Below are 14,594 nucleotides of genomic sequence, written 5' to 3'. Positions count from 1 at the left end.
GAGCAGTGGTGTTTAATGGATTGACTCGTCTATGGATTTCCTTAAAAAAAAAAACCAACAACCTGCAAACATTTAAATAAATAGAAGACAGGATTAAATAAATCAGCTTAAAATTACTGTTGAGCCATTCCCAGTTATGTCACATGGAGGAAATGCATCACCAGGGTCCTTTCTTCACTGCTTTTTTCAAATATTAATAAGCAGTGTAATTGCAACATGACTCACTGCGATCTGCTGCCAAGCTGGAGAGACTATCTGCAAGATGCAGGCTTTCTAGAGCGTTGCAAAGGCAGATGTGTGCTTGGGGACTCTTTTGGAAAGGTTCGCATCATAAGCAGCAGGGTATGGAAAATGGCCAGGCAGTTGCTTGCCTTTGCAAGCGCAAGTCATTCCCTCGCTTGCTTATTCCCTTCCCTTCTCTCTTAACAACCCTCTCACACACGGGAGTTATTGTGGGGTTGGGGTTTGATGCCCTGAGCGTATAAAGCAAAGTAGATAGCGCGTGATTTTTATTCCATGAGGAAGGTCTGGCTCAAAAAAACAGCCAGGATCATTCGTAGCTCCGGGCAAGAGATATCCAGCTGATGGTAGAAGCACTACCACTGGCTGGGCCAGCTGTGTGCCAAAGCTGCCAGCCTCTCACCCAAGCACTAGAAATGCTCCAGGGTGCAACAGGGAGGGGGAGAAGACGACAAAGACACCAAAATTGAGATCACTGGAACCAGAGAAGAGGGGTGAAGAAGAAAGACAAGGAAATGGGAAAATGGTGCAGCACCTCGGGAGGGGAGCAGCCTGGGAGATGAAGAGCGCTGCACTGGGAGGGCAAGGAGCAGGCAGGAGACTGAAGGCAGAGTAAGCTGGCTCACTCATCGTTGCCTGATTTTCTTTGCTCACTTCCAAGCCAAGCGGTTCCCAGCCAACCTGATGCCACTGGGCATCTACTGCAGCCCCACCAGGCAATGCTGACACTGCCCTGCTAGCGGTGGGTGCCGCTTAACTGTCTCACGATGTGGATTTTGCAGTGCTGGCTGGACACAATCCCCCTTGGCATCCCTACAGAGCTGTTGCAAGGCACCCAAATTCCCACTCACCAAGGATCTGACCATGACCCAGCTGCATGGGAAAGACATCAGCTCTGGGACCTGAAGCCCCAGCTGTCTTCCCAGGCAGGCAAAAAGGATTTTTAGGAGTTGGCTTTGAAGGATCAACTCTCAGAGATGGAGAAGAAGGTTTATACAGACAGAGGGTCCCAAACACGCCAGCCTAACTGAGACAGCAGGGCTTTCAGCTGGGCAGCTACCTGCAGGCTCTGCATTGGGCCTTCTCCAGTTTAGCCAACAGGGTTAAACTCCTCAGTGCCAACACTGGCCAAGCCTCACAAAATCATACAATCATAGAATCATTTAGGTTGGAAAAGACCTTTAAGATCATCAAGTGCAACCGTTAACCTAACACTGCCAAGTCCACCACTAAGCCATGTCGCTAAGCACCACATCTACACGTCTTTTAAATACCTCCGGGGATGGTGACTCAACCACTTCCCTGGGCAGCCTGTTCCAATGTTTGACAACTCTTTCGGTGAAGAAATTTTTCCTGATATCCAATCTAAACCTCCCCTGGCGCAACTTGAGGCCATTTCCTCTTGTTCTATGGCTTCTTACTTAGGAGAAGAGACTGACACCTACAAATCCCTCAGTTCAACCCAAAAAATCCAAAGCCCAGCTAGATGTGGAAACAGTAAGCTTTCAGGACTTCTGCAGCAGCTGCAGCACTTACCTCATCCGACTCGTCTGAGAGGGTCCGCAGCAAGATGGGGAAGAGGCTGTCAGTGTGTCGGAACATCTAGAACCAGAAGACAGATAGCATCAGTCCTACAGGGCCTGGTCACCCCCTGCCACAGGACCCCTCACCGTGGGGGAGTCTGCCAAAAGCTTCACCAGCATTGTCCATCTGAGCTGAAGAGCTCTTCTTCCTTAAACTACTGGGTATCCAGCAGCCAAAGCCTTCTCAGAAAAGGCCCATGGACACTTGGTTGCAATGCTACCAAGATAATTACAGCCAATTTAAAGGCAAGGAGCACCCTGGGAGCGGACAAGCTCAGTTCCACAGAGGAAGCAGTAGGCTCACCTGCCGAGTCCCTGACCTACCTTACGAGGAGTCTTGATGTACAAGTGGTAGAGCCATTTCAGGACTGCAATTCTGGTCATCATCCCAATGGATGTGTCATGAAGGTGGCAGTCCAGCACCTGAACTATTCCATCCAGGTTCAGGGTCACCTGGATCTTCTCGGAGCTGCATGGAAAAGACAGAGGCTGGTTCAGTGCTGTAATGTCCAACTCACTCCTCCCACAGTGGGAAGGTCTACAACACACCAGAGGCTGCATTAAACATCTCAGCTCAAACCGTAAGAAACCTCAACGGTCCCCTTGGCCTGCTCCTGCCCCACTCAGCCTGGCCACCCATATTTCTTACTCTGTGCATCCAGATCTGCTCATGGCAAACACAAGAACTGCGCTCAAGTCTTTAAGAGTTATGACAGCCAGGAAGCAAGCTCCAGGCTTGCAAGCCTGCGGGGTCATGGCTGGGCATAGCCAGGTTTGCCCATGTGGCACAGGTAACTTCTGAGTGGTGTTATGAGATGGGGAAGCACAATGAGAGACACAGCAGTGCACCAAAAGCTTGCTTTGGAAACGACAGAAATCTTCCAGCCTTCGAGGTTTACCACTTTCCCAAAACAGCTGGTGCCTACGCACGACAAGACACCACGCTAGATGAATCCAGTACCATGGCTGTGTTGAGAAACTGGTCCGTACTGCAGTCACCACGTTTGGGTGACTGCAGTGAGCCCTGCAGTCTGCAGTTCACCACGGTTCACCATGAGCCCTGCAGGCCGTACTGCAGTTCACCACGTGAACCTTATGGTTCAAAGAGCCATAAGACGCATTCAGACTCCAATTCAAGTTTTACTAGTTCAAACATCTCCAGAGAACATCAACCCACGTGTCCTCAAACTCCACTAGTTGGGGCCACCCAACCAGGTGAGGACATCCAGTTTCCACTAATCCCAGCAGACTCGTGCTGAGGACTGCAGACGGTGCCCTGGCTGGCAGTGTTTTTGGGATGCAGATCTCTGCTACAAGGCTGCCTTAAGAACATCATCTTGTTTCTCAAAAGACATCCCAAAAGATGAGGATAACTCTTGGTCATCAACCAGGGATGAAAGCAAACAACTCCCTTAGTTCACCAGGACATTGCCTCCTTTGTAACACTGACAGCCTGCTGACCCTTAGGTCTTACTATGGTGAAAAATTTCCCAGTTTTTCCCCAAATAGTTGTGACCTGCACTGGGACAGGAGACCTCAACGCAGAAGAGCTCATGTTATGGCATTTTTTGTCCTGTGTGTGATCCTGAAGTTTACCTGATGGTTTCCCACCTCCTCAACAGCAAGGATGTGGGAAGTACCTGTTGCAGGAGACTAGGCTAAGGAGAGATGGTTGTACCCGAGACAGTTGGAGCCGAGATGGTTGAAGCAGACCTCCAAGAGGTAGCTGCATTGAAGAGCTAACTCACTCCTGTCCTAACCAAGCTACTGAATTATTCAAGGCTGGACCAGACTCTCGCCGATTTTTCTAGCGTGTGCAGAGCTGCTCTGCATCTCATTTGATAAGAAATCCTAAGGGGCAGATTTCTCATGGTATAATTCGAAAGTAGAGCTGCAGCTTAATAGGATTTGATCTTCCCCAAGACACACAACATAAGGGCGAGACGAGGAGGCTGCGGCCCCTCATAGCCCTGCAGATATCCAACTGATTGATCTGCCTCATCTAACAGATGCTGGGGTCTGCAAACTGCATTTCGAGTTGGAGTAAGCTTCACTTCGATGTTGCAAACAACCACTGAGGGCCAAATGCTCAGACATGCCGAACCAAGGGGAAGGAGGGACCCAGAGCACGGCGAGTTTGGGAGAGGCGATGTCCAAGGGAGCAGCATCCCAGGCAATGTAAGCCAGCCTGAATCAGCCCCATATCTGGTTTTCCTGCAAAACCAGCTCCCACTGCAGCAGTGCAGCAAGCTGGAAGAGGAGCACGAATCCTTGACCGATTACATCTCCACGCCGAAATATGCATCGCCTATGCAGGATGGGGAAAAAACCTCAGGGTATTGTGTGTTTTCAGAGGGAAGCAGCTGAAAGGATGGTGCAGAGAAGTGGCGCGTGAAGCTGGCCGGTTCAGAGGTGGCCTCGACACTGCCACATCCACCAGCTCTGCGCTGCCGCAAGGCAGGCAGGGAAGACACGGGGTGGTATCATTAGAGGAGAACACTGGACTGCTGCCAGCACAGCAACAAGCCATTTCCAGCCCAGTTTGTGCCAAAGTTGCTCATGAAAACCACTTCCCCAGTGATGCAGCACCTGCACGGGAGTGGACAGAGCCTGGGTGGATCAAGTCAAAATCCACCCAAGCTGACCTCAGGAGGTAGCTGGCAGTGCTGGGCTCACCTCGAGTTAGCCAGACCTCAGCCACGCCATGTCCCACCGCCCTGTGGCTCTGCCAGGCTCGACTCCTGCTAAAAGGGATGGTGGCTGGGCAAAGCTCCTCGTCAACTATCCTCTCCCCGCATCTGCTGAGATAAACCTTTTAGGGGGGTTACCAGCGGCAAAGCAGCTAGTTTACTCAGCACAAAACCAGGGCTCCATCCTGAAAGGCAAGAAGTTTGATGAACATGTGAAATTGGGCTAAAAATCTCCCACCGACCATGCTCCTCTGCCTCCGAGATGGAGTGGCATCAGATTCCCGTGGGCTGCTGCCTTTCCAGGGCAGCAGCTGAGCACGGTGAGAGCTGCCGCGGCTCTAGCTCCAAAGCGGGCTCGCAGCTCGCCCCAGCTCTCCTTAATCCCCAGGCAGTGCGAAGCAGGAGCAGTGGTAATGGCATTGCGTTAATGCGATTCTCTGGGCCTGCCACGCCAGCTCCCAGCGCTTGGTATCTGCGGCAGGACAGATGTCAGATGCAATCGTTTCCATCTAACCCACTACCCCAGATTCTCCTCTGGAGGATGAACACTGCCCTGGCACCGCCTCCATGGTCCGCCTGTGAGGGTGAGAACACATTTTTAAGGCGAACTGAGCAATGATGGGGGCTGTACCAGGCTCTCACCTCTGGATACTGGTATCCTTTGCTCAAACTGAGTGGTGGGGCAGGAGACCCACCCCCCAGCACAAACCCCCATCTCAGAAAGCATCCTCCATCATGAGAACAGAACTCACTTTCCCACTGCGTTCAACCCACAGTGATGCTTTTCACCCCATGTCCCTTATCAACTGATTTTCTCATTTCTCCGCTTTCTTCAAGGGCTTCTGCCATCTCTCTCCTCAGCAGTCACCTTTTCTCTGCCAATGCTTGAGCTGTCATCTCCCTCCTGGCCTCCTGCCCGGCCCAGCTGCTTTCCTGACCCCATTTTCAGACAAGGTTAAGGTCTAGGCCAGGCTCTAGCCTTTAAGCAGCCTTGCCAAGGGTGGAAATATCCAGGTTCTTTCATTGTTGTCCAAGTCACAAGGGCAGCTCCCATACGGGCTGGCAGCTGTGCTGCTCAACGGGCTCAAGCCAGCGGCCAGGAGGTAAATAGCTCCTCTCTGCTATTGGTCCCACAAGCTGTCGCTTTATCGTCCTCCATTGCTCTCATTTCGGCGCTCTTGGCTTCCTTCTGCTTACTGCGGTTTCCAAGTACTGGAAGTGCCCACAGCACCAGCGCAAGCTGATCTCCCAGGGAAGCGATGAGGCTACGGTCTAAGCAGAGGCATCCAGTCCAACGAGCTGTAGATCACCACGACAAGGGCTGGGGCAGCGTGCCTGATGTGCCCCTCCAGCTCACCCACCAACTGCTGTGGGAGCAGTGAAGGGACCCAGTCTCCTCGCTTCAGGCTGGAGAGGAGGGCCAGGAGGAGCCTCCCCAGGAGGACACCCTGGACCCGAAAGCTGCAGCAAGGCAGACTCCACCAGACAAGCTGCTGGAGAACAGGACTCCAAGGCAGGCTTGGTACGTGAGCTGAAAACAAGCCATCATGCTGCCTTCAGCCAACCATCCCCTGGGTGCTGCAGGGCACCCAGCACCATCCCTACCCTCCACCCAAGCGTTCACCACCTCGATGAGCTCCCCAGCTCACTGGCTGCACCCCCAAGGTGTGTCGGGCTCCGGGCACGGGGCTACAGTGACTTCCAGCACGAGACAAGCAGCAGCAATTTTAGCTTTGTACTAAGCCCTAACTACCACCTTTAAAAGTCCTATTTAAAAGCAGCCTCAGGCAGTTTAGCCACGTGGCAGCAAACTGCCCTTTCTGCAGAGCAACAGGCAGCTTTACGTGTCCATGTATTGCTGAACATCACCCAAAACAAGAAGCCTTCTTTGCATCAGGAAGGACCACAAAGGCTCTTCTGAGCCCCCATGTCCCTTATCTAGTTTGGTGAGGGACTGTGGTCCCATCACTCTTGTCCAACTGCCATGCACCTAATGCAGGCAGCCCTGCTGACTGCTTGCCAGCTGTGCCTGACCATCCACCTGGCAGGAGAGTTGGGAAGTGGTCTCAAACTGTCCAGGTCTTGTATTGAAACACCGATGCAGTTACAAGGGCCTAAAAGGCACTTCACAGCTGTTTTGGTCCAGCAACACAGGACAGACATCTGCATCTTCTCCTGCAGCAGCTCAGACTGACAGAAGCCCGGGCTCTGCTCCAGCAACCACGCTTCCACCTCCCCTTCCTGAGCTGGGCTCACACCAGCAATCGCAGCATCGACGGGGTCAGCTAGGTCACGGGAAGGCTCCAGTGCCTCTGAAACACAGTTCTGGTCCACTTCCAATGATGGTTTTTGCAGAAGCTGGAAGTGGGGACCCCAACCTGTACGGGGAGCACTGCAGCCCCTCCAGCCCTGTGCAGCCAGGCTCTGCCGGGAGGCAGTTTCTGTCCTGGCACAGACACAGTCCCCATTTCCTAGTGAACACCACCAGGAAGCTGGCAATTACCCTGGAAGCATTTTGGATCGCCAACAGCACGTTTTAGGAGTGGGGGTGTGTGCATGTCAGTTTGTGGCCATAAGAACGTGCCCAGCATCCATCTATCAAGCATGCAGACCTTGTCATCTTCTTGGATGGCATCCTCATGGAAGACATCCCTCTGCAGACGCCGGGCCGTGAGCTCCTCCGCCCCTGCTGACCAAGGTCCTCCTCCTTTCGCCACTGCTGCAGTGCTATCCCTCTGCAGACGTCCGCGCAGGGAGAGCAGGAGAAGGGGGCGTGAGAGCTGGACGCCTGGCGCTGGGCCATGCTCCATCACTCGCTCGCCGGGGGAGACTGGGGGAAGCAGGCAGGGGAATGAACAAAAACACAAGCAAAGAGTGACTTCATCTTAAAAGGCAGCTGCAACTTCCTCCGTTTGCAGGCTTTCCAGCTTTTCAAAGCAATGCAATGGTTTCCTGTGGTCTTGCCTTGACACCCAGTGGGCATTCAGCACGCAGGCAGCTGCCCGCTCCCTGGTGTGAATTACGGCTGCCAGCTCTAGCCTTCCTCTGGCTCCAGGGCTGAGCCAGACAGCCTGAGCAATAGATGGAGCACTGGGCAGATGTCATGGGCTCCTGTCGGCCACGTACAGCCCTCCAACCCCATGCCAGTCCCCCACAATGGGTGCCACAGCAAAAATCTTCCAGGTCCCGATGCTGGGCCAGCAGAGAGATGGGGAAATAGGCTTCAGGGCAGGTAAACCCCAGGATAAAACCTGGAGTCTCCTGTTTAAAAGGGCTTAGGAGAGCTCAAGAACAAGTCCCTCTGCAAAACCAGGTCTCTTAGAGGCACAAAGGGTCTCACCTGCTGTCCTGAATGGTTTTCCCCAGTGCTTGGGGAGCTGGCAGACCGCTTCAGCTCGGGCAGCTGTTCTCCTGGCTCTTGGTGACACTGTGACCAAGTCACTCCAGCTCTCCCTGCTTCTGTCCCCCTTTGGTCTTCATTCTCTCTCCTTCAGGTGCAAGCTCTTCAGCACAGAGCCGCAGTTATTACTTGTCCTCCTGAACTTAGCACTTCTCTTTTTCCTTCCCCTTCCCAATTTCAGCCCTATGCACTTCTGCACCTGCTGAACTTTAAGGGCTGAGCAGGGCCAGGATGCAGCAATCACAGGAAAGCCAGGGAAAACCATTTAACAGTCATAAAATGAAATCTAGGCGCAAACGAAAAGATCTGTACTTTCAAGAGAGGAAAATATTAAGGGCATCATTAAGACAAGGGAGTTGCTTGCCTTTGCAGAAACGCAAAAAAGGAACGGAGGGGTGCAGACCATCAACCTGAAAAGCTGACGCTTGCATTGCTCTGGGATGCGTTACAATGGGCATCATGTGTCAGCCTTGCTGGTAGGATGGACCTAGAGTAATGCATCCTATTTTGGGACCACAACAACAAATAAATATACTCATCAGCACAATAAGTGTGTTGGAAATCACGACCTCTGAGGAAAGGGACCGCAGGCAGCAGGAGGAAAGGAAAGATGTGTTGTAAGAGCAGATAGATTTGTCCCCAGATTCACCAACAGCTGGATGGAAAGAAAGGTATTTGCAGGAGGGATGATTTAGATGAGATATTGGGAGAGACCGTGCTGGGCACGGAGCTGCTCTCTGCAGGCGCAGGGCTGACTAATGTCACGGAAGGCTGGCAGGGGGACAGGCTGGCAGCAGGCGCTGCCGAGACCCCTCGCCTCTCCGGCTGCTGGAACTGGATGGTGCGGCCCAGGTACAGCCCCACAGCACCGTGCCGTGGTGGGCTGCCAGGACTGCAGCACGGAGGGCTGCAGTGCCCAGAAGCAGGGTCAGAGCTCTCCAAGCTCTTCTGCCAGCCCCAGACGGTTCACGTACACCTCCTCATGGGTCTCTGCACCTCTGGCAGACCAGCACACCGCTGTTCCTCTACCACCATCCCTCTGCAAAGGCAGGAGGGAACCATATGCCTCCTATTTTGGCCAAGCTAGAAGAGCCATAACCAAGACAACCATCCACCTTCTCCCCACCTTCACCCTATCTTTTAGGTGGACTGCCCAGCCATGGGGGCTTGAAGACAGGTGAGGTGCAGAACTCCAAGTGCATAGACACTCACTGCCTCACCAGACCTCTGGGGGGGCTTTGCCAGGTCTCCTGGGGGGCAAACACCTCAGTTTACCATAAAGTCAAGACATTTTGGGTGCAAAAGCATCAGAAAGAAGCAGTCAACTCCTAGGACATCCCCAGTGTGACCCAGGAGACCTCAAATGCTTTCCAGCCCAGACCATCCTTCCCTGCAGCTTTGTCAGCATCTGTCAGTTGTTGTCTGTACGCCGAGAAGCCCTCCCTTCTTCCCAAGCCCCTCTGAAGCAACGAACAGACCCTACCTGGTTACCGTGAAGACACTGCTGTTGCTGAAGTTGGAGTCACTGGATGCATCCAGAGACCCTGGGGGCAGATAAAAAGGAGCCACAGTTAGTGGGATGGCAGGGAAGGCAGAGAGCAGGACTGGGAGGATGGAGAGCTGCATGACCTTCTGCAAAGACATCACCAGCCATCGTTTGAGGCTCTGGGAACCCCCAGGATCCCTTGTGCCTGCTGTGACCTTTTTACATTCCTTGTCAAGCTCTTGTCCACTGCCAGAGGTACTGGATGAAGCTGCTATAGGACTGCACTTACCTGGCAAAATGCAGGCTGCACAGCTTCAGACCTCTGCTCCAAACTGGGTCTCCTCCTCTGTAATGGAGACCCCAACCCACCCTTCTAATGGTTTCAACCATTCTTGAAGAAGGAGCTCAGAACTGCAGAGCTGCCTTCCATTGTCCAGATTTCAACACCCAAAGACAGCACACAAGCACAGGAAAGGCTGAATCCAACCCAGGACAGCTCCACCTGGCCAGCTCTCCCACAGCATGACTCCATGTGGAAGCCAAGCAACCTAAACAGCTTTCCAACCTCAGCTCCCTGCTAAAACTGGGTCTTACACGCACAGTGACAAAGCATGACAGGATGAACTTGACTCTTCATGCCCCCTTGTGCTAACTGCCTCTACTCACACACAGATCAGCACAACTAGGGAGCAGAGCTGAGAGTTTGTGATGCAAAAGCATCACAGGATTATCTGATCCTGCCTGCTTCAAGGTGCAGTCTGACCCCAAAGGGGAAGAGATTAAAGCAATTAAACTTTCTGTTGATGTTTTAAAGCTCTTCTGCAATAGATTTTAATAAAAGGAGGTATTCTTGGGACAAACAAGGAATAAAAATTAAAACGTTTCACTGCTGCACTACATTTTTCCCTTCCATCCCTTCCAAAAAGGCTACTGCATTGGCCGGGAATCGAACCCGGGCCTCCCGCGTGGCAGGCGAGAATTCTACCACTGAACCACCAATGCTGCCCTGAGCACTGCCTGCACGCCCTGGCTGCCTGCTGCTGCCAGTCTCACGCTGCTGCCCCATGCAGCTCCCTGCCTCCTCGTCTTCGACCCGGCTGCCGTTGCACAATAAAACCCTTCAGCCTTTTAATTCTCACCTTCTTGCTCCCTCTCATGGCAGGATTTTCCAAAAGCCGCTTGCTGATGTGTTGCAGAAAAGCACTGGTCTGAACGTGCAGCCCCAGAAGAATAAAATGGATTAGTTCATGTAATTTAAACATTATATATATTTCACATGCCTGGACAACACGGATGTCCCAGAAGTAGCATCTAGTCATCCCACCACAACAGCATCAAAGGGATGCTGGAAGGCTAAAGCCGCTGCTGTTTTCAGGCATCAGTCCACCAGGACCCTCTCCATTTAGTTTCTTCTCACTTGAACACTCTTCCAGGTCTCCCATCACATTTGCAACCTTTTGCCTTTTCTGTTTTGGAAATTTTAGGACTGGAACAATACCTGCATGATGGTCTCAAGATCACCATGCATTTGGAAAGGACTCAAAATTCTTCTCATTTCTATTCTCTACCCTTCCCCAAAATAAGCATCCTCCATGCATGTGTTGATGCTGTCCCAGGACTAACACAGCTCTCTGAGCTCTCCTTTGGGTGATGGTAGCTCCTCCCAAACCAGCCACTGCAGGACAGGTGAGCTATTCTCTTCCCATGTTATGAACAGACACTAACTTTAACTATAAATGATCTTTTTCAGGTCAACTTAATGACTAAGTTGAAGTGAAGCCTGGTGAGTGGATGGGGATGCTCACCAGGGAATGCAGCACTGCAGCACTGCTTGCGCTCCAGGCTGGATCAGTGACCCTGCTATGCAGACAGCACCAAACATGTCTGTCTCAGCAGAGGATCATCTGTGAAACAGGACTCCAAGGCTCAAAGAAAGCACAGAGGTCCCATGTGCCCTGAGCTGTCCCAGGACACCAAACCAACTCAAGAACTTCTCTTGAGGACCTTCCCTTGACCTTCCTCACATCTCTAATGGCTCAGACCATCAGGGACTCACCACTGGACACTGCCTCTGGCTTGGAGAGGGACTCCTCCGAGGTGGGCTCTGCTGGTAGAGTCATTGACTGCTTGGCCTCATCCATTTCATCGTCCTCTGGTATGACCAGCTTCATCAGGCTCTGGTTGCACACGTTCGCCACCTCCTTGATGTCTGAGTGAAGGCAGTGTAAGGAACATGCAGTCCCACAGGTGGCTAGGTGCCACGTCTGGCCAGCCATGGAGGAGCCACCGCAGCCCCACCAGGGCTGCCCCAGCCCAGCTACTGCAACCCCCCTCACATCCAAAGGGCTGGTGTGGGTTTTAGCACTTGGTGGGAGGACTTCTGGCCCTCTCCAGTTGTATAGCTGGCCCTGCACCCCAGGGGCAGGAAACAGGTGCTTCCCTGCGGGTTGCTGTAGCAGGAATGGGAGCAGCTCTGAGTTACAAGGATACTCTTCTTGCGATCATCGTAGGAGAGGCACGGCAGGACGGCAGTCAGGATCCCTGAGGAGTAAGGCAGCATCACCCGGCCAGCCAGCTGGATGAACTCCCTCATCCAGCACATGGCTGTCAGCTGGATCAGGTCATCTGGAAGACATGGGACAAGCAAAGGTGAGGGAAAGGACAGCACTGGCAGCTGAGCAAACTCCACAGGCCAATGACCACCTGCAAGTAGAGAGCTGCCTCTGCTCCATCCAGAGTCGCTAGTCCAGAGAGACCCTAGTCTGGGACAGTTTTAGTCCCAGAGGAAATAGATAAGACCTGAATCTGCAGTGAGGTTGAGATTAAACACAATCATTAGGTTTCAGAGTTAACCCAGTTCAATCCATAATTCAGGTTTCCTCATTTACAAGTATTCTGTCAAGCTTCCCAATGCATAATTCCCAAAGCATTCCCAAGCTTCCCAATGTGCTCTGTCACACCTGTAGCAGTTGCGTGTCTGGATCAAGCATCACTTCTAGAGCTGGGGTTTTATTAACCTCCCCAAGTTCTGAAAAAGGGAGCACTGCTGGGGCAGTCAGCTGATGCAAGGCCAGATTTTAGGCTTAAACAGTGCAAATTCATTGGGCATCACTTTAATCAAGACCAAGCAGTCTCGGTCTATTTCTATTTTTGTATCTCACAAGAAACCCGCTCCCATTCAGCAACATTTAAAGAGCAGTTTAAGCTCGACGAGCACAGCTCAGGGACAAGATCCTTCTAGGGAAACACATCCAACTGCAGCTGTAACCCTCTGCCACTGCCTACACGGCAGACCCACAGGAGCTACAGTGCAGCACTAACACAAAGCGCCAGGCACATCATGTTTAACTGTCCAGCTAATGCACCTAGTGCTATGAGAGGTTAAAATAAGCTCCAAAGGAGATTCTTCTAGATGTGCTGGATATCCACAGGTGCCCTTCACAGCCAGGTATTTTACTTTCAGGCACCTCTGCTTCAACAGGTTGCCAGACCTGTATTTGAGTCTGGGGGATCAGCAGTACAAGAGCAGTAGTGTCAACCGTGGGACAGCTGCCTGTCCTCCCCTTTCAGCAGGATTTGCATGCATGATGGCAAAGAAACTGCAAGTGGGCAAGCTGGTGATCAGCCCACAGGAAAACTCCTGGCCTGAACCTATGGCTGGCACCGCAGACTCAGAGGTGGATGCTACAGCTCGGTCCTGCACACTCACCTGCTGCCTGGCAGTGGATCACCAGGATATTGGCCATTTCTGCAAACTTGACGCAGGAGGGGTTCTTCTTGATCTCCTTGAGGAACTCCCCGAGAGCCACCTCACACCTGCAGAGAGACAGAGCAGCTGGTTAGCGCTTACTCGCCTTGGACGGAGAAGTTACAGAGAAGTTAGGGAGACCAGCCTCCTACATGCATGCATAGAAAGGATGCTCGTGGCATGGCATGCGTGCCTCTGCACAGGGGCAGAGCCAGGAAGGACAAGGCTGACAAGCTCGTCCCGCTCCAAGGCAGAGACTGCACACAGCTGCGAGGATGGAGACGATGACTGCCTGGAGCCCCCTGCACCTTCCCACAACTCCCCTAACAGCCACACAGGCTCTGTTGAGATTGACATGAGCCTGGGATGGGGAGCACAGAGGGGAGCAGGGGCCAGATGATACCCAAAGCTTTCAGCGCTTGTTCCTCAAGATGTGGACGTTGGGAAACAAAGAAGCAGGGAAGATCCAGTAGGGCTTGGTAGCGGGATAGACTCAGGCCAGTCTCACCACTTGCTTGTGCCCTACAAAACAGGTCCAGTTACTCTCTCCCAGTGCAAGGAGCCAAGACCCTCTGACCTCCCTGAGAACACCCAGCCACTCTGCTTCACAATGCCTCTTGGTCTTGAGACCAGCAATAGGTCTGAAGAGCAAGCTCACAATGCTTGCTCCTCTTCTGCATCCAGGAAATGCTGGGATGGTGCTGTACCTTGCTGAGAGAGGCTTGCAAGCTGCAAAGCCTGTACACAGAGCTTACACCCCATCCCAGAAGCACACGTGAGCCTCTACAGCTCTGATACGGGGCACAAGGGCTGAACCGAGCCAAAACAGTTTGTGCCACAGCACAAACAGACCACAGTGTCCTCCACAGCCACTGCAGCCACAACAAGCCGGGGAAGAGAGGCCCTTGCCAAGGACACTCTGATCCACTGACCAAGCCGGCCAGATTGCTCCATAACCCACCACGCATATGGGGTTTCACTGCAGTTATACAGAAGATTCGCAAACAAATGAAGACAGTGAGCAAGACACAGCCCTTGTGCCTGGCCAGCCTCTATACTCACATTTTCCGTATCTCTTTGCTGTTGTCTCCCAGGATCTGGAAGAGCCCGTCCAGGATTTCTGGCAAGTAATCCAAGAGGTTGATGTCAGGCACAGACTCTAAGACCAGGATCTAGCTCAGGGGAGGAATAAGAACGAAGAGAGGTGAGTTTTGGAGAAGCTAACTAACATCACCAGCACAAATCTGGTGCAATACTGAGGAATTCAGAGCTGAAGACAGCATGGAGTTGCCCATCTTGGAAGGAAGATGGGCTAGCACAGGAGGCAAGTGATCAGCCTGCAGCATTGCTACATTTCCAATCACAGCTCTGTAAAACAGAGCAGGGATCAGGAACGACTGTCAAGATGCATGCAGGCAGACCTGCAAACAGCATAGCTGCAAGAGCG

General features: G+C 52.5%; 1 protein-coding gene and 1 non-coding gene across 4 annotated transcripts in view; both read right to left on the bottom strand.

Moving 5' to 3' along the window:
* The window catches only part of VAC14 (VAC14 component of PIKFYVE complex), a 66,617-nt gene that overhangs the window by 43,378 nt on the left and 8,645 nt on the right, over nt 1-14,594 (bottom strand). For 2 of the 3 annotated variants that reach the window (XM_075510448.1, XM_075510450.1), the window contains 8 exons: nt 14,210-14,319; nt 13,109-13,215; nt 11,890-12,024; nt 11,456-11,608; nt 10,539-10,607; nt 9,397-9,457; nt 2,148-2,292; nt 1,777-1,842 (listed from right to left, as the gene is read on the bottom strand). In XM_075510448.1, coding sequence (XP_075366563.1) covers nt 1,777-1,842; nt 2,148-2,292; nt 9,397-9,457; nt 10,539-10,607; nt 11,456-11,608; nt 11,890-12,024; nt 13,109-13,215; nt 14,210-14,319 — 846 coding nt within the window. The remainder of the gene's footprint in view (nt 1-1,776; nt 1,843-2,147; nt 2,293-9,396; nt 9,458-10,538; nt 10,608-11,455; nt 11,609-11,889; nt 12,025-13,108; nt 13,216-14,209; nt 14,320-14,594) is intronic. The other variant, XM_075510449.1, reaches the window with a different exon arrangement.
* TRNAG-GCC (transfer RNA glycine (anticodon GCC)) lies at nt 10,331-10,401 on the bottom strand. The gene has a single exon. It is a non-coding gene; the product is annotated as a tRNA-Gly (tRNA).

This window comes from Mycteria americana, chromosome 8 (assembly GCF_035582795.1).
Source record: "Mycteria americana isolate JAX WOST 10 ecotype Jacksonville Zoo and Gardens chromosome 8, USCA_MyAme_1.0, whole genome shotgun sequence".
Classification (NCBI taxonomy): Eukaryota; Metazoa; Chordata; class Aves; order Ciconiiformes; family Ciconiidae; genus Mycteria; species Mycteria americana.
The sequence above is the reverse complement of the archived record's forward strand: the minus strand, read 5'-3'. Positions and strand labels throughout refer to the sequence as shown.